Source organism: Terrapene carolina, unplaced genomic scaffold, assembly GCF_002925995.2.
Source record: "Terrapene carolina triunguis isolate 2854851 unplaced genomic scaffold, T_m_triunguis-2.0 Scaffold68, whole genome shotgun sequence".
Lineage (NCBI taxonomy): Eukaryota > Metazoa > Chordata > Testudines > Emydidae > Terrapene > Terrapene triunguis.
Window position 1 is genome coordinate 75,185,781 of NW_020664419.1, and position 27,745 is coordinate 75,213,525.

General features: G+C 41.2%; 1 protein-coding gene across 2 annotated transcripts in view; it reads right to left on the bottom strand.

Annotated features, from left to right (window-relative positions):
* Window positions 1–27,745, bottom strand: part of EEA1 (early endosome antigen 1) — a 105,604-nt gene that overhangs the window by 69,877 nt on the left and 7,982 nt on the right. The window contains exons 2-3 of one of the 2 annotated variants that reach the window (XM_024218390.2): window positions 24,751–24,843; window positions 18,425–18,550 (exon numbers count right to left, since the gene is read on the bottom strand). In XM_024218390.2, the coding sequence (XP_024074158.1) occupies window positions 18,425–18,550; window positions 24,751–24,843 (219 nt within the window). The remainder of the gene's footprint in view (window positions 1–18,424; window positions 18,551–24,750; window positions 24,844–27,745) is intronic. The other variant, XM_029910881.1, reaches the window with a different exon arrangement.

Genomic DNA, 27,745 nt, shown 5'->3' on the forward strand with positions numbered 1-27,745 from the left:
ACCCTCCCCCTCCCCCACAGTCTCAGCTCTTCACTTCAGCTCACTGCTCCTCCTACACTCTTCACCCCCTCCTGTCCCCCTCACCCTCCTTCCCCTCCGTTCCCTTTTCTCTCCAGTTAGCTGATCCTCTTGTAAGTAAATCTCTCTTCCGAAAAAAAATATCATGGAACTAACATGCAGTTTGCTGTCATTACACTGTTCAGTCTGCTTGTGTATTACACGCTTTCCCCCAACTTGAGTCTATCTTGTCTATTTAGACTGTAAGCTCTTTGAGACAGGGACCATCTACTATTCTATGTTTGTACAGCATAATGGGCCCCCAGTTGGTTGGACCTTAGGCGCTACCAGAACAAACATGTTAAATAATAATAATAAAGACAACGACAACAGCTTAATATTCAGACACCTGTTTGAGTCTACAATACTAATATTAGGGGGAAATGTCTTTTGATCTTGCAAAAGTGAGCAAATTAACTAAGTCAGTGATGGATAACTACCTCATGAAAATCAGATCTGTTTGGTCTAAAGAATTTGACATCATCCGTTTACATTCTAGAAGATTCACTGTAAATTCATGCAGTATTGCTCTTTTTGGATTGCCTCCCTCCCTCCGGCTTGTCTACACTCAGTTAAATGATTGCCATGATTTGCCCTGTAACAAACATTAGTGATCTATCCGGACTAGCCTTCAGCAGACAAGTTAAAATACCTCAATTTAACTGACAGTCAATTAACTCCACGTAAAAAACACCAAGCTACACAATTCGCTGGTGGGCCACCAGATCATTTGTTTACATTTGCACAGCCGCCCGCTGCTCCCATTGGCTGGGAAGGGCGAACCGCAGCCACTACGAGCTGTGGGCAGCCGTGCAAATGTAAACAAATGGTTGGGCAGCCCGCCAGCAGATTACCCTGTCAGGCCACATGCGGCCCGCATGCAACCGCCAGGTTGCCCACCACTGCCATAGAGTGAAAATGTTGTGAAGTTCCCATTCGTGGTCGAGTGTAAAGTGTCTACTGAGGAAGTCAGAGTGCACATTCAGCTCTCATGGAAGGTAAGTGGGTGATAGTCTGATGTGATTGTTGATGCACCAATTCCAGTGGTTGATTGTTTCTGCACACAGGGAGGCCGATCCCGCTCCCCCTTGCTTATTGAGGTAGAAGACAGGCGTAGAGCTGTCTGACATTATAAGGACACGGTGAGAGTGGATGAATGGGAGAAAGTATTCTCACACCCTCCGTACTGCTCACAGTTCCAGGATATTGACTTGCATCTGGATTTTCAAGATACACTAGCCCAGGGGTTCTCAAACTGGGGGTCGGGACCCCTCAGGGGGTTGCAAGGTTATTACATGGGGGGTTGTGACCGGTCAGCCTCCAACCTAAAACCCCACTTTTCCTCCAGCATTTATAATGGGGTTAAATATATAAAAATGTGTTTTTTAATTTATAAGGGGGTGTCGCACTCAGAGGCTTGCTATGTGAAAGGGGTCACCAGTACAAACGTTTGAGAACCACTGCACTAGCCCCTCGAGCTGTGTGGTTGTTCATATAGGTTCCCCAAACTAGCAGGGATGCGTCCATAATTACAGTTCTCTCTGGAGAGGAGAGGAGAAAAGGGACCCCCACATATACATAATGGGGATTTGTCCACCATAGGAGGGAGGACAGTAGATTGGTCGGGACTGTCACCACAAGGTTCATGGAATGGCGGCTTAGGGAGTATCAGGACTGTAGCCAAGCTTGCAGGCACTGAAGGTGGAGTCTTGCGAATGGGGTGATGTAAGTGCACAAAGCCATGTGACCAAGCAGGGAAAGATATGTTTTGACCAGTACCTGAGGGTTGCTTGCGATGAGACCTAGGAAATCACTGCTGATGGTCTGGAATCTGTCTGTGGGCAAGTACGCCCTTGGAGTGACAGAGTTCAAGACTGCCCTGATAAAGTCTAGAGATTGGGGAGGGACCAGATTTTTCTGTGTTTATGCTGGTTCCCAGTGAAGAAAGGAGGTGGAGCATCATAGAGGTTGATGCATAGGCTTCCTGGTGAGATTTGGCAGCAAGGAGCCAATTGACAAGGTATGGAAAGACAAGGAAGTCTGACATGAGCCACTATGACTGAAAATACATTGGCAAAGACTCGGGGGGGAGGGGGGTCGCTGCTGCGTCGAAGGGCAGTACTCTATACTGAAAATAGTCGGAGCCTAGCTTAAATCCAAGAAAGTGTCTGTATGTGGAGTGAATATCTATGTGCCACCAGACTCCTTGTCGTTTTTGTGGATACAGACTAACATGGCTACCCCTCTGATACTATCTATGTGAAAGTAAGTGTCCTTCCTATTGAGAGCCGTGAACCACAGGGTGATGGAATTATTGCTGCCAATATGACCATGCGAAATCTGAATTGCGAATGAAGCAGTTGAGATGGCAATTGTTTTGTAGCATGAAGCCAAAGCTGAGGACACTAATGGTTCCGACCCAGAGCATACAGCTGTGAGAAGGAACTGGAGGCAGTCAGTCCGCCCTTCCCTTTATCACCCCAGTCGGAGGCACAAGATGAACCAGGACAGATGCATGGACCAATGGACACTACTTTCAAACTCTCCAGCTCCGTAACGCATAGTGTGCATGCATAATCCAGAGTGGAATACAGTAGGGACCATCATTCGAAGAAGAAATTATGGATACTCTCTGATGATATGTCCTGTAGACTAAACAGACAGAGGTGCCAAAACCCCTATTTAAAGGGGAAAGAAAATATGATGGCAGATGCCCTGTCCAGAAAGGAAGGGTCTGACCTGCCTCTGGGTCAGTCAGTGATTAACCTTCCTGCAGCTCTGTAGGAGGGGGAAGTCTGACGCTAAGAGCATCAGAGTGCCAGAAGGCAAGGAGCTCACTGCTATCAGGTAATGAGTTTCAGCTAGCCTGACCAACTCAGTGTACCCTAACTCACTGTAGTTATTGTCTGTATCAAAAAGGTGTCGTGTAATGCAGGGGTTCTCAAACTGGGGGTCACGATCCCTCTGGGGGTCGTGAGGTTATTATATGGGGGGGTCGCAAGCTGTCAGCCTCCACCCCAAACCCTGCTTTGCCTCCAGCATTTATAATGGTATTCAATATATTTAAAAGTGTTTTTAATTTATAAGGGAGGTCGCACTCAGAGACTTGCTAAGTGAAAGGGGTCACCAGTACAAAAGTTTGAGAACCACTGATGTAACGTGCCATTGGAAAACAAAAAATTCTCTGATCATTAATATTCTTGTGTGATGCATGTGCATGCCATGTATTAAGAATTATGGATATATGCTGGAATGATGACTAAAAAGTATTTAAGCCAGGCATGTTGGGGAAGTTGGTAAATAGGTCTGCCCTAGACAAAGGAATGTGCATTTGCTTCTCTGACCAGTCCCGTCATCAGGCAGACACAATGAAGGTCTCATTTACATATTAGGTAAACAAAGCCATGTGGGGAGGAAACAGCTTCCAACAGGGAAGAGAAACTTTATCTGGGCTATAAAGACCAGGGTCTGAACCTCAGGTGATAAGTAATTTAATCAATTGAGGGTATACAATATACTGTATATGCAGTTTATCAAGTGAGGTGTTTTATGAAAGCCTATAACACACTGGTGATCAATATCATTGTGAACTGTATGTATTAACACTACATAAGGAATTATGGATACTTATTTATATTATGCTTTACAGTCTGTGACCAAAACAAAGAGGAAAAAGATCTCTCCCAGAGAGAAACATCACAGCTATCTACTTGTATCCAAGAAACTGAGCAAGATGTGATGAAAAACAATGGAAGGCCTATTTACATAAAAATCAGCAGGAGGGTGGGAACAAGGGAAGAACAGCATGAGGTCATCCTGCCTCCTAAAACCAGGTCATTGAATTTAGGACGATATAAACAAGACCAGACGCCATTTTGGCATCCATCACTAGATGAACACATGGGGCCAGAACTCGTGTAAACTGAGAAAGATCGGTCCTTCAACCAAGGAGGGTTGAAGTCTCTGGGCCTGAATACAAGTGAGAAACCTACTTAGGCAAAGATCTTTCCACAGGAAGACAAGGGAAGGCAGCAGCTTGTACTTCTGTGGAAGATCCTGACTGAGGGAAAATCAGCCATGGCTGGGAAGAAGGAAGATTGGTGAGAGAAACCATCTTCGACAAAGTCTGTACCTTGGTAGATCAAGTTTTAGCCCTTTAGATGCATGTTTTCACTTTTATTTGCTTGTAATCATCTCTACTTTTATTTCTTTTACCTGGCATCACTTAACCTATGTCATATGGTTAATAAATTTGTTTTATTTTTACTATATACCAACTCAGTGCTGTGTTTGAAGGAAAGGGGGTATCTACCCCAGTTAAGTTAATAAGATGTAATGCACTTTTGTCTCTATGAAGAAGCAACAAACCTTATTTCTCTGAATGGTCCAGGACTGAACATTTCAGGGCACACTGTTTTGGGGAGATTCGGGACTCGGAGTGTGTTGGGGTCACCTTGCTCATTGTAACCAAGGCTGGTGGAAGCCAGAGGGGAGCCGCAGACAGGCTGCTGGAGTAAGAGCTGCTGAACCAGAGCTGTCCAGCACACAGACACTCACGGTGTGGCCTGCATGCTTGTAAGCTGGCTGTGAGTGTCCCAGGCTGAGAACTACAGCAGCAGGGCATTTCAGGCACCCAAAATACCTCAATTTAACTGACAACCAATTAACTCACTGTAAAAAATAACAGTGTAGACAAGCCCTCTGTGTGTTTGGAAAGGGTTGGACTCTATTCTGGCTCTTTATCCTTTTTATATTTTCACACTGGGCCTGATTCTCATTTACACTAAAATACCTTTACACTACTCTAGCAGCAAGAAGAGGCCCTAAAGTGGAAGTAAGTGTAATTTATACCCACTTTAAAGTCCTTTTACAATGTCAGACAAAGGCCTATTTGCATTGCTCTAAGTGAGATTAAAGCCTTCTGTCTTTTTTGTTCTCTATTCACATATGCTATATTTAAAAATCATGTTACCCTTCAGTGCCTTGCACTGTCATGAGCTCACTTTGTATTTCTGTAACATTAAGATAGCAAACTTCACTATGAAATTATAATTCCCTTGAAAGCTTTGTCATTCTGTGTATAATTTGTACTCTTTTGCAGCAAAATCAGCAATTACATACCATATAATGACAAGATTACATAATTAGCTTTGCCTTTAATACTTAATTTATGAGCTAAACTGCATATAGTGTACTAAATATTCTCAGCTTTACCTGGTAACTTCAAATATAATCACCTAAGTAGTGTATACAGTATGGATATCCTGTTTAAGATGGCATTTACCCTGTAACAACACAGCTGTTACATGGTTATTTCTGACTTGTCAAATAAAACACTTAAATCTGATTTAATCTGACGGAATTGACTAGTCTATTTATTTACTTAGTGAATTAGGGTATTTATAAAAGATTAGGTGGGAACTTTTAAAAAATTTATTAAACTCCAAATAAACAAACACCATACTTTTATTATCATATTAAGTTCCCAAAACAAAGCACACTAGATTGTGGATTCAGTAGTTGTGCTAAATGAGACTTCAGATGAACAATTTTCCCCTTTTGTGATTATTCTCCCAAAAGCAAACATTTACACCAGGAATCAGCAACCTTTGGCACGCGGCCCATCAGGGAAATCCGCTGGCGGGCTGGGATGGTTTGTTTGCCTCCAGCATCTGCAGGTTCGGCCGATCGCAGCTCCCACTGGCCACGGTTCGCCGTTCCAGGCCAATGGGGGCTGCAGGAATCGGCGTGGGCAATCGGCCAAACCTGCAGGTAAACAAACGGTCCCAGCCCGCCAGTGGATCTCCCTGACGGGCCGTGTGCCAAAGGTTGCAGATCCCTGATTTATACCCAAATAGCATACTTATTTGCCAGGAAAACTTGATTTTAAAAATCAATTTTAATCATTGTTTGTAATTATTTTCTCAAAGAAAAGTTGGTTCTCATTTGATGGTAACCATTAAAACATGTTGATATGCAACTAAATGTAGCCTTTACTTTACATTTGGTCCAGGTTTTTATTGTTTGTTTTTTGGGGGGGCTAACTAGAAGGATATACTTTTATTTGAGCAATTATACTGCTTACATTACATTTATTCAGATTCTTAAATTTTACATATGTTAAAAATAGAGAATGGTACATTTCTTATTTACTAGATGATGAATTTTTTACTTGCAATTTGTATCAAGCTCTATTTGGATGGAAATTAAATTAAAATGCACAAAACCAGCATTTTAATTTTTTAATTATCATTACATCAAACTATCTTAAATGTGGTGAATACATAAGAAAAATGTATCAAAGCATGTTTTGCATTTAAAACAAACTGTCTTACTAAAGAAAGGAAGTATTAACTGTAGCTAGTGAACTGGTTGTTTCTGGTCACTATGTGCTTCAAGATTTCAGATGTAACAGAACCCACCCTCTCAATTTTTAGTCACAGACTGGAAAAAGGAAAACAAGATTTCTTGCTTTTTCAGCTCCGGATTTGTTTCTTGACTTTGAATGAACTAGTCATTGAACTAAAATGAAGAAAATATTCTCTCTGCACCTGCAGAAAAGGTTACTGCTGTCAAAAGCTGGTTTAGCACTTCAACAAATTTTACTTCAAGGTATTTAGCTAGTGACTTCCACCAGTTCAGTGGTTTAACTTTCTTTAAAACTCAGTAGCAAGCATGTACTGCTTAATACTAGTTTTAATATTTTAATAGCTAAATTTAAACCTTAACGTAAGTGTCCATTTCAAATTTTATATTTTAAATAGATTTTTTGAAAGTAAACCCTGTTTAATCTAAATTTAAAAATCTGATTTTTTTTTAAATCATTGGCTTTTATCCACCCTGTTATTTGCTTTCTAAACTATTCCAAATTCCCAACATTCATCTCCATGACTCTAGTACATTCAGCAGTTCACTTCGGATTTTTTTTAAGTGAGCAAGCACTTATATATACAAGTTGTATGTATCTAATCTTCAAGCTGCCATGAAAGGTGCATCTAAAGTTGATATATTCTCTATCTACCTTACTAACAATACTTTTATTCATCTAATGCATTATAATTAGTAGATTATAGAATGTACTTTTCATTGCAGAGTGGAAGAATGAGAAATTCTGGGATGCTCTTACTGTGACACTGACAACAGACTTGATGTCGCTATCAGAAGCAAAGGTTTTATTCTTTTTTCACTCAGCATAGACACAGGGCCGGCTCCAGGCACCAGCTCAGCAAGCAGGTGCTTGGGGCGGCCAACGGAGAGGGGCGGCACATCCGGCTCTTCGGCGGCAATTCAGCGGCAGGTCCCTCACTCCCTCTCGGAGCAAAGGGCCTGCCGCCAAAGAATTAAGCGGCTACAGTAGAGCTGCCGCCGAAGTGCCGCAAATCGCGATCGCGGCTTTTGTTTTGTTTTGTTTTTTGCTGCTTGGGGCAGCAAAAACCCTGGATCCGGCCCTGCATAGACAGCAAGCAAATGTACTCAAACAGCATCACATTTTGGGGGTGGGGTAAAATTTAGATGGAAGGCATAAGGAGGATTTAGCTGTGCACCTCCCATTGTGCAGTTAAACCCTCCACTTGCATATGTGGGCATCCATAACAATTGTCGGCCTCCTTTAGAACAGTACCTTCAAAATAGGTCACAAAAAAGATAAAAATGACTTGCACTTGGTGCTGTATGTACACAGAAATCAATTATTAATCCAATTGAGATGGGTTGTAAGTCAGTCAATTATCACAGCAAGTGGATCAACTACATGTCCTGCAGAACTGCTCAATGCCTTCCCTCACAGAAACATATATCACCTAGTTAGATGAGAGGTATTTAAGTGCTGACCACAATATAAATGCAGTTTAATTAATTGGATTTTTATTATATACATGTCTCATAGTGCATGATACAAAAGCTAAAACAAACATATTCATGACCAAAAGTTACTTCTCAGATATATAGACCCAGGGCAAGATTTCAAAGTGGGATAGCGCCATTGAAGTCAGAATTAACATTTGATTAACAGCCGGCCCCATAAGGCTTAAAATCAGCAAATACTATTTAAAAAAAAAAAAAAGGAGCAGCAGCTCCCAAACTGACACTTTGATTAGTAACTTGCAGAGGCTGAAGATTTCATGGGAACTATGCCAATTTACGCCACCTGAAAATCTGGTTTCCTTTTCAGAGAGCTTTTCTAACAAACCCTTTTCATAAAGGGGTTTTAGTTCAACTGTAAAAACTCAACCTCTAATCGAGTTACTGAACAAAATGTCAGGTTGGGAGCTATTTTTAAAAAATATATCATGAAATATTTTTTTGCCAATTTAAAGCTGTAAGTGGGGGCAAGAAAGATAAGGGTCTGAGACACTTATATCTAGACTATGATGTTTATGTAACAGAAGCTATGCCTACACGGCAATGTAAGCGTAGGGTTAGTGGGTCTGCTGACCTGTGTCAAGAAACCCTGGGCTTGCGCATCTACATTGCATTTTAACCCGAGGTTGAAAATTTTCTGGCTCCTGTTCAAACCTAGGACTCTGGCACCCACACTTCAGTGCACAGACCCGAGTCAAAGTAACCGTATACCAGAGATCCTAGCGCCCCCCTCCCCCAGTATCGATACTCTAGCCCTAGGAACATGATGCACTGTGGGAAAACTCTACTGCCCAGCCTGTTTCCTAACTGTGGTGGTGCTAGTGATGGGACTTGTGACCCTATGGAGCACGAGTGCATAAAGTGCATAATTAGCTCCTTTGATGGCTGTCTCAATATAATGACTGCAGTCTGAGAAGGCTTTATACACCTCTACCCCAATATAACATGAATTCGGATATAACGCGGTAAAGCAGCGCTCCGGGGGGGCGGGGCTGCGCGCTCCGGCAGATCAAAGCAAGTTCAATATAACACGGTTTCACTTATAACGCGGTAAGATTTTTTGGCTCCCGAGGACAGCGTTATTTCGGGGTAGAGGGGTACTGAACTATCATCTAATCTGAATATTGAGCTCTCTAGCTCTAGGCTGAGTCACATGAGCAGGAAAAGGTTCAGAGAAGGGTAACTAAAATGATTAGGGGTTTGGAATGGGTCACATATGAGGAGAGATTAAAGAGGCTAGGACTTTCCAGCTTGGAAAAGAGGAGACTAATGGGAGATATGATAGAGGTATATAAAATCATGAGTGATCTGGAGAAAGTGAATGAGGAAAAGTTATTTACTTGTTCCCCTAATATAAGAACTAGGGGCCATCAAATGAAATTAATGGGCAGCAGGTTTAAAACAAATAAAGGGAAGTTCTTCACACAGCGCACAGTCAACTGTGGAACTCCTTGCCTGAGGAGGTTGTGAAGGCTAGGACTATAACAGGGTTTAAAAGAGAACTGGATAAATTCATGGAGGTTAAGTCCATTAATGGCTATTAGCCAGGATGGGTAAGGAATGGTGTCCCTAGCCTCTGTTTGTCAGAGAGTGGTGATGGAGGGCAGGAGAGAGATCACTTGATCATTATCTGTTCGGTTCACTCCCTCTGGGGCACTTGGCATTGGCCACTGTCGGTAGACAGGATGGACCTTTGGTCTGACCCAGTACGGCCATTCTTATGTTCTTATGTAAAATGTCTGTGTGCACCAGTTATGAAGGTAAATAGGGCATCAGTCTCCAGGGCTGTCAAACTACCAAAATGAAACTTTTCAATTCTTAATTTTTAAATGGGATGCTCAATGAATGTGTTTTGTGTTTTATTTATTTGTCTGTTTTGAAGTTTGACATAAAATGTAGGTTTCAGAAGAAAGGCACACTCACACCCCAGCCTGGCCGCTGCCGGCTGCAGAGCGATGAAGTGCATCCGCAGAGGTTGGGGTGCAGGGTGCTCCAGCACCCCCTGGGGATCCCTTATTCCCATCCCTGCTGCACACAGGGAGGCAGGGAGAAGGGATCCCCAGGAGGCTGCATGGAAGTTTGGGGGTTGGCTCCCATTCGCTGCCATCACAGTGCACACTGCGCTAGCTCCTCTGCACAAGCAGCCCCAGGGAGGGCTGGGGGCCTGGAAGCAAGGGCCAGAGAGCAGAGCAGGGACCAAGCGGCTGCCCTGCAGGGAGGGGCAGCAGCCCTGCCAGGGGAGGGATGATCCCCAACATCCTGGCAGCCAGGAGCCACCTCCTGCCTATCAGCTTTGCTCCTGCTCCAGGTAAGCTCCATGCAGCAGCGAGAAGAAGCCGGAGCCACTGCCGTGGGAGGAGAAAGGGGGAGCATGCTCAGCCAGACAATAATGGTGCTTCCAGAATGCTGCGCTGGCTGGCTGCCTGCAACACTGCTCCTCTGCCGCCAGGAACTGCGGGATACAGTCAGAGGACTTACAGGACCTGAGTCAAGCTGTGGCCGCATGTACACAGGCAATCAATAGGGCTCAGACCCTAGATGCCAGCTTAACACAGGCTTGGCCCACGGTGGATTTGATTTAAATCAAATTGATTTAAATCATGATTTAAAAACTAGTCAGGAAGACTCAATTTAATCATGTATTTCTACATAAGAGTGCATTCTTGTTATAACCTTAATAAATATCCTTCACAACTCGGAGACAGAGGAGATAGACGAGACCCAAACTGGGTTTCTTTTACGGCCTGCTGCCATTATAGGTTTTCCCTTCTAGTGAGAGAATGGTATGGTAGATCTCAAATCAATGAAGGCTACACTCAGAAAGACCTCAAGACTTCTGGAACATGCTGCTCAAACAGTTTCACTTTTGTTTCTACTGCCTGTCCCTCCCTTCTCACATTTATCTCCAGACTTCTTCTCCTTGTCCAGATCTATTTCGCCCCCAACAATCTTCTATTCATTGAACTTTTTGAAACTTTGCACTTTTAGAGAAAGGTAAGGGATTGACTCGGTGTACAGAAATTTGCAGAGGGACAACAGGGTTGAGGTCTGTTTTTCTCACCTCTATATATTATTTGGTTATTTATTTAAAAACATTTTTGCTGTTAACAAAACATGATCTCTGGAGACACAAATCCACAGTTTGAGAACTACAAAACTAAGCATCTCTGATGGTATCTTCTAGACTGAGCACTGACTCCCATTGGATAGCTAGAAAGATTAGCCTAAATAATCTGTACAGTAGCCCCTGGAACCCCATAAGATTGGGTCCCTAATCCATGAATTACTGGAACTCATTTACAAAACTTTTCTTAAACATTACATGAATATATTGTCTCATAGTATAGAATTAGAATTTGTAAGACCTATTCCATGATGAGAGATCTTTGAGCTATAATGTATCTTAATTAAAACTATCTTTAGGTAGTTTTTTTCCTCAAAAAGCATTTTATCAAAAAAATCCAATTTAAATTAAAAAATCCAATTTTTTTAAAAAATCATTGATATTTATCCACCCTGGCTTGGCCCCTGCAACCTGCAGGGTCCTGGGACCCTGCATTCAAGCCTTCGGTTTGCACATTTGCAATATGGACGCAAGAGGGGCTTGGCTTGAGCCCAGGCTCAAAATTGGGCTTAAATTGCTGTGTAGACATACTGGGGTCTGATTTTCATTAAATTGGCTCTTTTGTATATTGGGCGGGAGAGGGGGAGAGAGTAACCAAGTGGTATCTTGTGCAATACCTATAATATTCCTTATGAAACACATTTATCACTGGGGAAATACATTTAAAAATGTATGCAATATTTTAACTGCCAAAAGACAACCGAGGCAATCTGAAATAGATTTAACATTTTTCATCCCATGATTACACAGCGGACAAAGATTCCATTTACCGTTAGGTATGCAATGGTGTGGCATGGCAACTCCTAAAAACTCCTGTAATTGACATTTCTAGAGTCTGGGACTTGCTCTTTAGGCAGAGGGAAAGGAATCTTAAAGAAACCGAGTAGAGGAGGGTGCCATTAATGCCTAAACTTCACCAAACATTGTGGTCTCCAGGGAAACAGTTCAGGCTACCTTATCAGCTTTGGAAGAAAAGTCTTCCAACAAGATCTATATCAGAACATCCTGCCTACATTTATAGCCAAATTTTTCAGAGTTAAAATTCAGCCTTGGTTACCTAGTTAAATTTCCAGGTGTCCTGTCATCCTCTCGCAACTAATACAGAAGCCATTTGAAGTAACTAAAATGTCAAATTCGTTTTAGGGTAGCATTAATATTCTCATGCATCATTGCAGCGATGGAGTATTCTTTGGGAAGTAAGCCAGTACACTAAAAGCAGAACTGAGCAGAAACACTCCTTGCGATCAATTACAATACATATATTTTTAATTGTACCAATATAACTTGCAATGGTTACAAAAACTTCACCATCCCACACACATATACAGACCCACAAACAGTTCCAGTGTACAGACTGAAATAAACATTGTATAAAACCAATGAGTATTACTGGCAGAATGCTATTATAGAAGCCTCCTAATCTCTAACCATTCCAAAGAACTATTTTAATGTTGATTTAGACACAGTTTACATAGCACAGAAGACCATTCACAGGACTGAATAGCTTCTGCGTCTCTGCTACTTTTTCTGCTCACATCTGGCTTTGGAGGGAAGGGGGAATGATGTAGATAATGCTTTCAGTCTTTATAGAGAATCATCTCCTTAGCTTTATACTGGAATTTCATAGCCACTTGCCACTCATCCCAGGCCAGACCTACAGTGAAGTTTTCAATGTAGCCTTATCTTTTCAGGGACAACTTCTTCCCCACTCAGACTTTGTCTACACTGGCAATTGAATAACAAAACTTTTGTCTTTCAGAGGTGTTAAAAAAAAAAAAACACTCCAAAAGACAAAAATGTTGCGGACAAGCGCCGGTGTGAACAGTGCTTTGTCAGCAGGAGCGCTCTCCTGCTGACAAAGCTAACCTGGCTCGTTGGGGGTGGAAGTTTTCTGTCAGCAGGAGAGCCGACAAATATTGGCTATTTTGCGCAACTTTTAGCAGCACAGCTGTAGCAACACAGGTGTGTTGCTAAAGCTGTGTAGTGTAGACATAGCCTACGTCCCTTCTCAAGAGTTTCAGGGATATAATAGTAGGGTTTTTGCAGGATGGAATTCAGGTGCACTGGTATGGTATATGGAGCACTGGAGACAGGCTCTGCTCCAACATCTTAGTTCAAAAATCACTCCAATTAGTCTCCTATTTTCATCAACACCATATTTTAAAACAAAAGCAATTTCTATTCTCTATCCCCTCTGATATTACACTAATAAATATAACTGAACCGGTTTATTTTTTTAATATGCTGTACAATTTGGTATTGGTTACCACAGCTACACAGAATTTAAGAGCTATGCTAAATTACCAAATTTCAGATTGTAAACAGTACTCTTACTCCCTAATACAAACAGCATTTTTTGCAACAAATCACAATTAGATGTAAAGCAAATTTTTATTAGAACATAAGAACTGCCACACTGGATCAGACCAATGGTACATCTAGCCCAGTATCCTGCCTTCCAATAGTGGCCAATGCCAGATACTTCAAAGGGATTGAACAGAACACAGCAATCATCAAGTGATCCATCCCCTGTCATCCAATCCCAGCATCTGGCACTCAGAGGTATAAGGACTCCCAGAGCATGGGATTGCATCCCTGACCATCTTGGCTAATAGTCACTGATGGACCTATCCTCCATGAACTTATCCAATTCTTTTTTTAATCCAGTTTTACTTTTGGTCTTCACAACATCCCCGGGCAATAAGTTTCACAGGCTGACTGAGTTGTGTGAAGAAGTACTTCCTTTTGTTTGTTTTAAACCTGCTGCCTATTAATTTCATTGGGTGACCCCTGGTTCATGTGTTATGTGAAGGGATAAATAACACTTCCCTATTCATTGTCTCCACACCATTCATGATTTTATAGAACTCTATCATATTCCTCCTCAGTCATCTCTTTTCTAAGATGAACAGTCCCAGCCTTTTTTTCCTCTCTCCTCATATGGAAGCTATTCCATACCCCTAATCATTATTGTTGCACTTCTCTGTACCTTTTCCAATTCTATGTCTTTGTGGAGATGGGGCAACCACAATTGAATGCAATATTCAAGATGTGGGTTTACCATGGATTTCTATAATGCATTATGATATTTTCTGTCTTATCTATCCCTTTCCTAGTGGTTCCTAACATTGTTAGCTTCGTTGATTGCCGCTGGACCTTGAGCAGATGTTTTCAGAAAACTATCCATGATGACTCCAAGATCTCAGTCTTGAATGGTAACAGCTAATATAGAACCCACCATTTTATATGTATAGTTGGGATGTTTTCAAATGTGCATTACTTTGAAGATATCAACAATTTGTTACCCAGTAATCCTGTTTTGTGAGATCACTATCAGGGCCGGCTCCAGGGTTTTTGCCGCCCCAAGCAGCCAAAAAAAAAAAAAAAAAGTCGCAATCGCGATCTGCGGCACTTCCGCCGCGACTCTACCGCCACCACTTCTTCAGCGGCAATTCGGCGGCAGGTCCTTCTAGCCGAGAGGGAGTGAGGGACCCACCGCTGAAGAGCCGGACATGCTGCCCTCTTCCATGTGCCGCCCCAAGCACCAGCTTGCTTTGCTGTTGCCTGGAGCCGGCCCTGATCCCGATGTAGCTTTTTATCTCCATTTCCAGATCATTTATGTTGAGCACTGTTCCCAGTACAGATCCTTAGGGGACCCTGCTATTTACCTCTCTCTACTGTGAAAACTGACCATTTATTCCTATGCTTTGTTTGTATTTTTTAACCAGTTACTGATCCATGAGAGGACCTTCCCTCTTAGGCAAAGTAAGCAGTCATGGGATAAGAGCCTTTGGTAAAGGACCTTGTCAAACACTTTCTGAAAATCCAAGTACACTATCCCAACTGGATCACCCTTGTCCGCATGATTGTTGACAACTTCAAAGAACTCTAATAGATTGGTGAGGCATGATCTCTCTTTACAAAAGCCATGTTGGCTCTTCCCCAACAGATCGTATTCATCTACGTATCTGATAATTATATTCTTTTCTACTATTTCAACCAATATGCCTGGTACTGAAGTTAGGCTTACTAGACTGTAATTGGAGCCTTTTTAAAAAATCAGTGTTCTGTTAACTATCTGCCAGACATCTGGTACAGAGGCTGATTTAAATGATAGGTTACATACCACGGTTAGTAGTTCTGTAATTTCGTATTTGAGTTTCTTCAAAACTCTTGGGTGAATACCATCTGCTCCTGGTGACTTATTACTGTTTAATTTATCAATTTGGTCCAAAATCTCCTCTATGGACACCTCAATTTGGGACAGTTCCTCAGATTTGTCACCTAAAAAGATTTGTCAGGTGTGGGAATCTCCCTCAAATCCTCTGCAGTGAAGACCTCTGCAAAGTATTCATTTAACTTCTCTGCAATGGCCTTATCTTCCTTGAGTTCTGCTTTAGCACCGTGATCATCCAGTGGACCTGCTGATTGACAGGCAGGCTTCCTGCTTCTGATGTATTTTTTTTTAATTGCATCCTTCATATCTATTTGTATTCTAAGGAGATGGAGGTGTTCCTGACTTTACTCATTTCTGATAAGAGAAGTTACATAAAAATGACACTTACTCATTACCCTACTTCTATTAAGCAACTCATCCATTTAATTTTTTAACAAATGTAGTTCCTATTACTTTTTACTTCTGGTAGCCCTGCAAAGTCAATGCAGCTTCAGAAAAAAGGAGATATATATTTTTAAGTGCTTGCCAGAATAGAATCTAATTGTTAACAAAGTTCTTCTTGTAGAGTTTGTATTACTGGTGATAAGGCATGAGCCAGAAACAGCTGAGTTTGAATTTCAAATGCCAGGTTGAGTGTGCAGGGCTTGCCAATTAGAAGAAAGTCATTCTTTTACTGGTCAGCGACTCAATATGGAATAATTAACAAAATTCTATGAAATTATTTTTACACAGTTACTTTTCAAAATATAACCATAAATTAAGCAGGAAACCTACTAATTTCTGCATGTAGCTACATTGTTTAAGGTTCAGCCTACTGAAGTTCCAGGCTACTAAATTCAATCACTCAAGGTCTGGTTGCTTCAGACATGCCACAGGTAAGTGGTAATTTGCCAAGCATGCCTTAGGGAAGACATCTGTATTTTGACTGAACAGCATGGTAACAAAGACCTCACTTTATTTAACATAATCATCATCGATATGGGAAATAAAGAATAGTTCTCGCAGTAAGGGCAGCCCATCGCCTAATCAAAGACAGCACTTAATTCCAATTGATAATTAGCAGTACCCTAGTTCTTCTCCTGCTGGTCCACGGACCAATTTGGCCATATGACTTACAAAAATTTGGCCAGCTCACTTCAACAATAAGCCAGCATACACTCGATCCTTGTAACGAGATCTAGAGTAATCTCAGGACAATCCCTGGAGTCCCAATTGGTGAGTTTCACTGTCCTGAGACATCACAATCCCCAGATTCCCCAGTCATCAAAACACGGGACAAAGATCACTTCCCCTAATTTAATTGTCATCTGGCTGTAAAGTTTCCTCTGCATGGACTGTCCTGCAAGCATTTAATGTTGCAAAGTACCAATAAATGACAAAATAACTTAAATTACAACATTTCAATGATAGTATCAACTTCCCAGTGGAGAAATAAAAATGCAAAAACATACCACTTCGTATACTTCACACCACTGAAACAATTGACCTCTTCACACACAGGCAAAAGTGATGCTAGGAGAAGGGAGGCAAAAGGATCCTCCCCTGCACTCCAGCCTCATTTAATAAGTGGCAAGCTGCCCATCCCCAAAAGCCAACCTAGCTTAGACTTTCTTAAAGCTCAGAGGGGGGCCAATCAGAGAGCCTGACAAAGCCTGTCTGTTATTTGCTTGTGAATACACACATCTGTTCCATCTTCCCCAGGCAGCCCTGGAAAGAGCATCCTGAAATGGTGACAAGAACAGCTAAGGTGGTTCCCTTGTTTGCAGAGGTTCCGCTGCATGAAACAAGGCTCACTTGGCCACCATGATCTTCCTAGAACATAATGGAATTGGAGAAAAACACATTAGCTAGTTTCAGAGTAGCAGCCGTGTTAGTCTGTATCCGCAAAAAGAACAGGAGTACTTGTGGCACCTTAGAGACTAACAAATTTATTAGAGCATAAGCTTTCGTGGGCTACAACCGCCCACGAAAGCTTATGCTCTAATAAATTTGTTAGTCTCTAAGGTGCCACATTAGCTAGTCTAATCCCAGGAAAAAGTAATAGTTCACCCTCAATGTCCACTAGTGCCAATATCTGGAGCCAAATGCTATAATTTTCTTGTTGCTCCATGATGTAAATAGGTCCACCTGTGTATCAAACCACATGGCCGTCAGATGGCCAAAAATCACCTAGTCCCATTCCCATTCTTCCACAGCAGTTGTTTTTTTCCTGAATGGAAATTATTTTTTTTTTTTAAAACATTCACCATTTTCCAGAAAGGGCAGAACCTGGGTAGCTTGGGTGCTTTTCCCCCTGGAGTGGGGGAGAAGAGGAGGGGTTGTACCTTTCTGATAATTTAGACACATGACTAATTGCAACTGATCGTTATAGTTGCACCTGCAACTGATCATTTCAGTATCTGATGTCCATGAGTATTGAGGAAAAATTACTTGATTTACCAGAAGACTGACCAGCATAAAATTAACACCACACTGAAGGATGGAAGAATTATTAAATATACTTCTAAACACAAGAGCTACTTAAACAAAAAGCTTTTACATTTGCTCAGAGAGATATAAAATAATGATTGTGTTCTAAATCTCAGAATTGTTTTATAAGAAGTTTTTTATTGTGATTTTGTCAGTGTACTTGAAACTCCTTAGTAAAATTGTTTAAAGGGAAAATTCTGAATGTTTTTTAAAAGTTCCTATTCCCCCATCCCAAATATTATTGAAATATCTTCTCCTAACTAAATTATAACTGTACCTCAAAACCAGACTCCCATTAAAAGTCTGTCTTAAGAGTAAAGTAGATAGTTAAACAGAAATTCTAAAACATTTAACTGTATAAATGATTTCCCAAATCTTATACTTAGGTTCATTATTGTGACTAACGCAGAAGTAAAGTACATTCACTAATGCAGAAGTAACATATATTAATTCAGAGAACAATCATGCAAAAACTGTTTTTAAAAATTTGAATGCAAATTTCTGATATTACAGAAATTCCATGAGAGACAGCTGCAAACCAGAAAGAAAACAAAAGAAGGTATCTCAAGAGATACCTTATTGTAAATATGCATAAAAAGATCAACCCATATTTCCTTACAGCAGGGAATCACAAGAAACAAAGTGAAAGAGGCTGGTACCCAAGCAACCAGAAAGGAAAGACCTTTATTTTAAGCAACCCATTACCAAGCTACTCAAACAAAATAAACAAGACCCACAGTAACAGCGGGCAGGTCATGATGCTCCTGTCTTCTTGTCTCTGTCCCAATGTGTTCATTCTGGTAATGTTCAGACAGACCAGTGGCACTTACACACATTTTCATACATAGTGGACAGATGAAGCCCTGTGAAACAGTAACTTTTAGGTATGTACATTTTTTAAAAAACTAAGAACATAAACAGAAAGAGCACCTTACGTCAAATATGTATTAAAATTCTTAAAAAGCATGCTATTGCCTATATGCAAGAAACAAAGCTGGTGCTTATTACTTTTCAGTAAGTTTCTTAAGATGAAATTTTGCTGATCAGGAGTCCAAAACACAGAGAAGACAAACAGAATGTTGTTAAGTGAATTAAAAACAAAACATATCTGAGACACTGAACTTTGACAGTAGGCAGTACATTCATTTTGTTAATTGTTTTCATCAGTTTTACTAGGCCTTTGGTACTGCTCCACACTACAAAGGGGCACATTATGCATAATGTATCATGACATAGCCATTGTAAAATACTAGGGCTATGTCTACACTACCACTTGTGTCTGTATAACTTATGTCACCCAGGGGTGTGGGGAAAAAAACATACCCCTGAGCAACATAAGTAACACAAACATAAGCGCCAGTGTGGACAGCGCTATGTCAGCGGGAGAGCTTCTCCTCCCAACATAACTACTGCCACTTGCTGGGGGTGGTTTAATTATGTCGATAGGAGAGCTCTCTCCCATCGGCAATGAGTAGCTACACGAGAAATATTACAGTGGTGCTGCTGCATCGGTACAACTGCGCCGCTGTAAGCTCTCTAGTGTAGACATAGCCTAGGTCAAAGTTCTGTACAAAGGTCTGACATGACATTTTGTAACATTGCTTTCAGACCTTTTATAAAAATAAACTGGGAGAGGGTGTGAAAGAGCTGGAATACCATAGTACATGAACAAGAGGACTCAAGTCAACATTTGCAGAAGAGGGGTGAAAATTCACACATTTTCTAGGGGGGAGTTCAGTCAAAGTTTTGCTGACAAATGATTGTACTATACATTTTTTTCCTTCTGATTTCCTTCAGTTACAGTAATGTTAAATGCTCCTTATGAAAAACAGAAGGTAAAAATAGTTTCAGGGGGGAAAAAACTGAAGAAAGTGTCCCTTTAAAAAGAAATCTGTTGATGTGGAGCTATACAAAGTAAATCCAACTATTTTTCTCCTAAGTTATTTCTTAAATGGTAAGCAGCTTTTTAAGGGCTTTTTAAATTTATCTCAGTACTGTTAGCAAAAGCACTATTATTATGGATTCAGAATATGAGAGGCAATAATATGCACATGGAAGGAAAATTTAAATTCTGAAGAAACTGTAACCAAGGTAAGAGTGCACTTTACATAAATTGTTAAAAAAAAAAACAAAAAAAAAACCCTAGTAACCTTTATTTTTAATTCAGAACAGCTTTAACCAATTAGCAACATTTACAACACATTTGTCACCCAGAATGGTCATTTACCTCAATTTAAAGGATCACCTGTTCACTGCACTACCATGTTCAACAACCTAACTTACTAAGTTAAATCCATACAGCTATAAGAAAATCTTGCAACATCAGAAGTACCTTTCCTCTAGCCCCTTGTCTGAAGTATGTGCTAACAAGTCAATCCAAAAGAGTGCAATGCCTTAATAATGTCTCTCTCTCTCACTGATGAAAAAGGAAAATAAGAGTAGAGAACCAAGACTCAAATTGCATTAGTTAAACCTACTTTTTGGTTTATTTTGCTTTCCAGTTAAAATAAGCTTTTAACAGAAACTGTTAAAAAATAGAAAGCTATATACGCAAGCTAACTTCTGGAGCTCAATTTTCAAAACTGTGCATGCCACTTGTTTTCGTAAAATGGGAAATGCATGTACACATAGTTGGCATCCTTTCGTCTGCAAGAGATGGTGGGATTTGCAGCCTACGATGTAGCTGGTTTGCAATGTCTCATGTGACTGAATAGTCCAATCCGAGATTTGCATGACCTTTGGCAGCTGTTTCAAATGTATGTTTCTTAGTTGGGAACTGCTTGCTTCCTATGGGCTCTTTTCTCTTCAAGCTGTAGGAGCCAGCTCCTGTCATGGACTTTGATGCCTTGATGGAGACATTGGCACCATTTGTTACAATCACTTGCCAAGGTTTTCCATCAGTCAGGATCAATTCCAAATTCCTTCATATTTCGCTTGCATGTGTATTTATAGCGAAGCTTGAGACGTCCTGTTGTTCTTGTTCCGTCTGATAGTTCCCCGTATAGCATGTCCTTGGGTATGCGTCCATCTTCCAAACTACTCAGATGGCCCAGCCAGCGCAGTCATCTTTGCTTGAGCAGGGCTGTAACACTTGGTAGAACATGGATAACTGATGCTCATCAGGAGAAAAGATTAAATAGTTTCCACCTACGCTGTTACGCCACATACTCAACACCAAATGGCAAGATAAAGTCACCAGTGTATACATGGGCATTCAAATAGATGCACACGGAATCAAATATCTTACTAGTTTTAAACATGGACCATGTAAATGCACAGGTAATGCTGCACAGCAGAAAGAGTGCGCTGGGCTACAATACATCTGGCATTATCATTTAACACATGGGGAGGTTACAAAGATGGATATGTATTTCTGGATAAGTGATACACTGGATACTTGATACACTGATCTGATTTTCTTTGTTTAGGGTTTTCACCGCACAGTGTACCTAGCACATGAAGAAAAGAACAGAGAGGATTTACAAAGGTGTTGCTTTCTTAGACGATTTTAAAAATTCTACATATTCATATTAGATTTACCTTAGGCATAAGATATTCAGACATATTGATTTGAAAACAGCTTCATGACCTCAGCCCTAGTCCTAACCCAAAAAAGCAACTCCAAGACTTGGATCCATTCAATTAAATTAACGCTTCCTCCTCTTCCAGCCCCCTTCAACCCAATCCTGATATCTATTGAAGACTCGTGGGATCTAAGGCCTTGTCTACACTACAGAGTTTTGTCAACAAAAGTCAGCTTTCATCAACAAAACAATGGAGGTGTACACACAACAATGCTCCTCCCACTGATTTAACTTTCCTGTTACTCCAAAAAAATAAAACCACCTCAACAAGAGGCGTAGAGCTTTTTGCGACAAAGTTAGATCAATGCAGTGTCACTGTAGACACTGTGTTTAATTATGTTACTGTAAATGGCCTCCAGGAGGTGTCCCACAATGCCCAGCTGGCCACCGTGGTCAGCAGTTCAAACTCCGCTGCCCTGTAGCCAGGTACACAGGCATCCGCCACTCTCCTTTAAAGGACTGTGATTTTTTGAAATTCCACTTCCTGTTTGCTCAGTATGGACCGTTCACATTGTATCTTCCCAGCTGACCATGGCGGCTCCCTGCAGCAAACATGCTCCCGCTTGGAGTACACCAGAGTTGTTGAACCTGCTGGATCGGTGGGGAAAGGGAGTCCCAACTCTGCTCCAGCCGTAGGAACTTCGATACCTACAATCAGATTTCTCTTGGCATGTTGGAGAAGGGCCACGAACAGGACATGCATCAGTGCCGTGTGAAGATCAAGGAACTGAGGCAGGCGTACCAGGAGGCAAGGGAGGCAAACCATTGCTCTGGAGCTGCGCCAAAGATCTGCCACTTCTACAAGGAGCTGGACGCCATCCTCGGCAGCAATCCCTCCTCCACCAACAAGAGCCCCGTGGATACTTCAGGGGAAATTGGAGACAGCGGCCAGCGGACTGAACCCCGAAGACAAAGTGGTGGATGAGGAAGTGGAGTTGGAGCATGAGGTAGGACAGGTGACAGGGTCGTCCTGTAGGCGTGGCAAGCCAGGACCTCTTCTCGAGTCCAGAGGGTTCAAGGCAGTCTCAACGCTCCAGCTCTGGAGCGCATGATACACAAGAGGGGAGCTCTGGTAAGCGTTCATTTTGATTTGATACTACTCAGTTACATGAGATAGCGCTGTCCTTTCTTTCATTTAGTGTACTAGAAGTGGGTAAAGGGATAGAAATGTACAAGAGTAGAAGTATTTGCGTCTGCTTCCCATTCCCCTACAGCTAAGCAGTGCGGGCCCTGCAGAAAAGTTCGTTAATTCACACTGAGATTTCACAGGAATCCTCCAGAGAGATCTCTAGGAAATTTTCCTGGAGGTACCTGCCAATCCTCTGCCGAAGATTCCTTGGCAGAAATGCTTTGTTTCTTCCCCCACTGTAGGAAACTCTGTCACGCCAACTGGCAATCACTTGTGCAGGGACCAAACTGACACACAGACAAGCAACATAGAGACCTAGTCTGAAGCCGCATGAATGCCAGAGATGCACCCTTGCATCCTTGTTTACCCTCAGGAGTGAGATATCGGCTTCAATTACCCCCACCTGTGGAAAATGGTGGCAGAATTTATAATAGTGTCCCTAGTCGCTTGCAGTGATCCTCTTAAAAAGCCACGTAGACCCTTTGTTCCATCTTGGACCTTCTCCCCCTCCTCCCCCCCCGGGCCAAACTCACCATGTTTAGGGCACTCGATGAGCTGCATGCTTGCCAAGGGAGAGTGAGTGAGAAAGAGGTGTATTTAACTATAAATGATTCAATGCTGTGAGTGCCTCTGTTTATTGCTTCTTGTGCTTCTGCAGATGTGCACTTCAGGGGAACCCCTTACACACCAACAGAGCGCCTCCACCAGATAAGGAGGCAACGCAGGAGGAGTAAGGAGGACATATTTAGGGAGGGCCTCCTATCGTCAGATACCACAGATGTTGAGCACAGGGCATGAAGAAAGACAATTGATGAAAAATTGAAAATAGATAGCCTGGAGAGTAAGCATGGCTAGGAATGTATTTTAGTGGACCAGGAGCAAATGATAAAACTGATGGAGGACAAGAGATGCTGCAGTCAGAACATGTGTGCTCGCCTTCCCCTGCAGCCTACACAGAACTGCGTGCCATGCCCTTCCCACACTCTCCACACACATTCTTTGCATCTCGCAGTACCCCTTTCACACCACCCCTTCGGATAGGTTCCCTAAGGACATCTGGACTTATACACAGCTATGAGAGCTTCCATTAAGGGAGTGCTCCTCAGTGTCATGTCCCTTGCATGACATGGGATAGCTACCCACAGTGCACTGCTCTCTTTCTCTATGCTGCAGCACCAACTGTGGACACACTCCGCCAACACAAGTAGAGTTGTGTGAACATGCACAAGTGCTGTAATTATAGCAGTTTATGATGATCGGCACAACTTGCGTCGATTTAATTCTGTAGTGCAGACATCGTCTACATAGATCCCCAGATCTTCTGCTGGGCCCAGGTTATTGTCTCTATTCAGATCCTACAATGCCCTGGGTTGGGAGATTTAGAAAGATAAACCTGCCTGCCTGGAACAGAATGAATGATCCATTGGGACTCTCAATTCCATATAATCCTAGATGATCGGATGGGATTATAATGAGAGGAAGATGTCCTACAATGGGTCTGGCTATGAGGGACATGGGCAGCAGATCACAATGTACATGGAAAGAAGGATCACAGGAAGGGAACATTTTAAGCCAGTTGGGTAGGAGACCACAACAGATTTTGAGGTTAGATACTGTAAATATCTGAACTTTCTGAGATTTACCTATCATTAACTTAGACTCTTCAACACAAAGGAACCATACTTTATTGTAGTGATTCAATTCACCTCTGCACTTAACTACATGCTCACAGGGAATTTCAAACATACTATATTACAGGAACAATCCAGTCTGCCACTAGTCACTGTATTAGTCAACTTATTTAGGCATTTCTTAAGACAACTAGAGAGTAGCTTGAAAAAGCAAGTGATGCATGAGCCCTATGCCTGAGTTCTTCATCAGTTCTCGGAGCAACTTGACTGCATAAAAATGCAGACACCACACAATTCTTTAGCACTTCTTGATGTATCTGAAGCATATTACACCAATATGCAGGTTCTTTTTGATATCAAATGTAGAATCACTGATGCCTCACGCAAATTAACAGGATCATGTCACTTTACTCAAAGTCCTGAGATGAAATTATTTCATATTAGCAATATATTTTATATATTTCTTGTTCTCACTTAACCACATATGTGCTGACATTTCACTATGAAGCCTATTGAGAATATGTCTGCTCATTTTAAGCTAGAAAACTTCACAAATTCAACTCACTAATTCATGCATGCTATGAAACATTTGTTAATTTCCTGGTACAACACATTTGTCCATTTACACAGATTTTGTCTAATTAAAGTCCCTCTCAAAGAGAGGTGAATCAGATGCCAAGTGTAAGAACCTAGTTCCATATATTGTTATTCTACAGTACCTCTGAAGTGCTTTCATTGTTCACGTCCACTGCATTTCCTGGGGCTGCAGAGGAATCCGAATCCGAGCTCTGAGACCCAACTCTGCCTGGAGTCTGAAACGGAAGAAATATAAATTTTATTAAACTGAGTCTGAAGTCTATGTTGCAAAAACGAATGTCTTTTATAAATTTGTTTATAATTTTAAGATTTTACATCAATAGTAAATTGAACAAACTGACAAGCATACTGCATAAATAGTCAATGCAACAGTGTACAATCCAAACTTACTGCCAAGCCCTGACATGATCACTTGAGGAAGGAGTATTTATTAGAAAGATCAATACACAACAATATATAAGAATTTAATACATAAAGAACTAAGCCAAACTGCACTTATTATCATTCAAATTACAGCTAAATACAGTTAAATGGTTATTCAATAGAAAAATCCTAGAAATTAAAATTTTGCCTCTTAAACAAGGTATTAAATAATACTAACATACTCCTCTTCAGACTGTAGAGTTTTGATAACTAAAACAACGTTTTTATACTTGTCAGATTATTCAGTAGAAAAGCTGACAAAAGTAGGCCCATTGATATGGTAGTAAGTAAATAAAAAAATATTACTTTACAAATCACCAAATTTCAATATAGAGGATAAGTAGAAAACTAAAGTTAAAACTGCTTCATAGATCAAACTTCCAATTAAATTAGACTAGCTTATTCAACAAGGAATCCTATAAAATTAAGTTGTATATTTTCATTTGCTTCCAGTATATGCTTCTTTCCAAATTACAGTTTCAAACCAGTAAACAAATTAAGGGTATGTCTACACTTACCGGAGGGTCCGGCGGTAGGCAATCGATGTTCTGGGATCGATCCCGGAAGTGCTCGCCGTCGCCGCCGGTACTCCAGCTCGCCGAGAGGAGTACGCGGCATCGACGGGGGAGCCTTCCTGCCGCGTCTGGACCCGCGGTAAGTTCGGACTAAGGTACTTCGAATTCAGCTACGTTATTAACGTAGCTGAATTTGCGTACCTTAGTCCGAAGTGGGGGGGTAGTGTGGACCAGGCCTTAGTAAACACTACTTCATTCAAAGTCTCGTGAAATAGATACAGGTTACTAATCCTCAGCCAATTCATCCTACTTTTCAGCAAGAGATTCATTTTCCCTTTTCTTATTTACTTCAAAAGTTCCACTGCTTCATCAGAATTATAAAAGAAAGTTAACATTCTCAACAAGGCAAACTTTAGCAAGGAAAGTTATTGAAACAGCCAATCAAAAAAAAAAAATCTTCCATAGCATAACATTTTTCTCCCTCTTAAATTCTGTGTGGGTCCAGATTGTTCTGAAAAAACAAGGATTTGTTTACTCTTATAGTAAAATTTTACTTTTGGGGTCTGAACCATTGACCATCAATCACTCCCAATCTAGAGCCAACTCAAAGTTTACTTTAAGAATTCCATTGACAGGGTTAGAACGTGAATGAAGTACTGATGTTGTAATTTTGTAGGCAATCTTATATAAGGTATTCACACTTTCTGCATACAGAATTTTAAAGGGAGAGGGCTACAGGAATAAGTTTTGTCTACATACTTCAGAAACGGAAATATCATAACATTATTTGTCTTGGAAAAAAATCCAATTCTTATATTGGTATTTCTCATAACTTATTTTTTTATATACCATCTATTGCTTTCTTACCAACCAGTTAATTTCCTATAGACTTCACAACAGAAGTAGGTCTTGGGATGGGATTTAAAAATGAGATCAGTATAAACACAGAAAGGGCATTCCACAGGTAGGGAGTAGGATGGAAGAATGTACAGAGACTGTTATAGGAAAGCAAGGTATCAAGGCTAGCAACACTGGTGAAATGAAGGGGGCAGGGAGCAACACAAAAAATGAGGAGGTCAGGTAAGTAGGGCGGGGAAAAGGTATCATGCAAGGCCCTGAAGGAAGTGACAAAAGCTTCATGTGGCAGATAAGCTGCACTCAAGAAGCTATTTGAAGTTCATAACACAATAGCACCTACAAGTTATGAACAATGTTACATATTCTTCTGTACCAGCAGACAGTGTTCCTTACAGTAACTAATATATCTTTTATATAAAGTACTGCTAACATGTGGAGATTCAGTGGAGGGATTCAAAGTGGGGAGCAATGTGATAAGAACAGTTCGGGGAAGAGGGGTTAGGTATATTACATTGTGGAAGTAATAGGCAAGATACTCAAGGAGGGCTAAATTGCTGATATCACTGTTTTCTAGAAAGGTATGAAATATCCAGCAGCAAAGGGAGCAGGAAAGTCTCCTGATACTCCTGGGGAGACACCCCGTGCATAGGAATATTAGCACAAGATTAAATGATATCATATGTGATGTAAGAGCATTTGTATATGTTTAAGACACTAATTATCCTTTCCTTTCTTGATGACAAATAGCTTCTAACTCACATCCACACCCTGTGAGCTATACCTACATCTACTGTCAGTCAATAGTCAACCTTCAGGTCAAACTACTGCAATACTTTTATGTCTAAAGCATATGTCTACTATGTGAAGATCTGGAAACTTGCTAATAAATTTTATTAGATTTCACCTCAATATAACTCTTCCTCAACTAAGGTCCAAAGATCCTAACTGCCAGGGTGAGAGACTTAGTAATTCTCTCCCCAGAGCAAAAAGAGATCTGAGAACAAGAACAGACTTGCCCAAATTTGGGCTCCTAGAATCAGCTGTGCTGCAGTAAAGGGAACAGAGCGTAAAGGCATAGAAGCACTTTCTGATAGGGATTTCTGAACCACGCCCAAATCTCATGTTGTGGTAATAAGCTCTAATACACCAACTGTTTAAGTATGAATATTCCTGAAGTTCTAGATGACAGAAGTGAGTAAACGCCACTAATAAAGAATTGGTGAAGGAACAGTGTGTCCAAACAGGAGCAACTTGTACGGGAAATTATTATTGCCTAACTTGAACCTTAGGTATCTCATAGCCTTCTCGATATGGTGAAGGA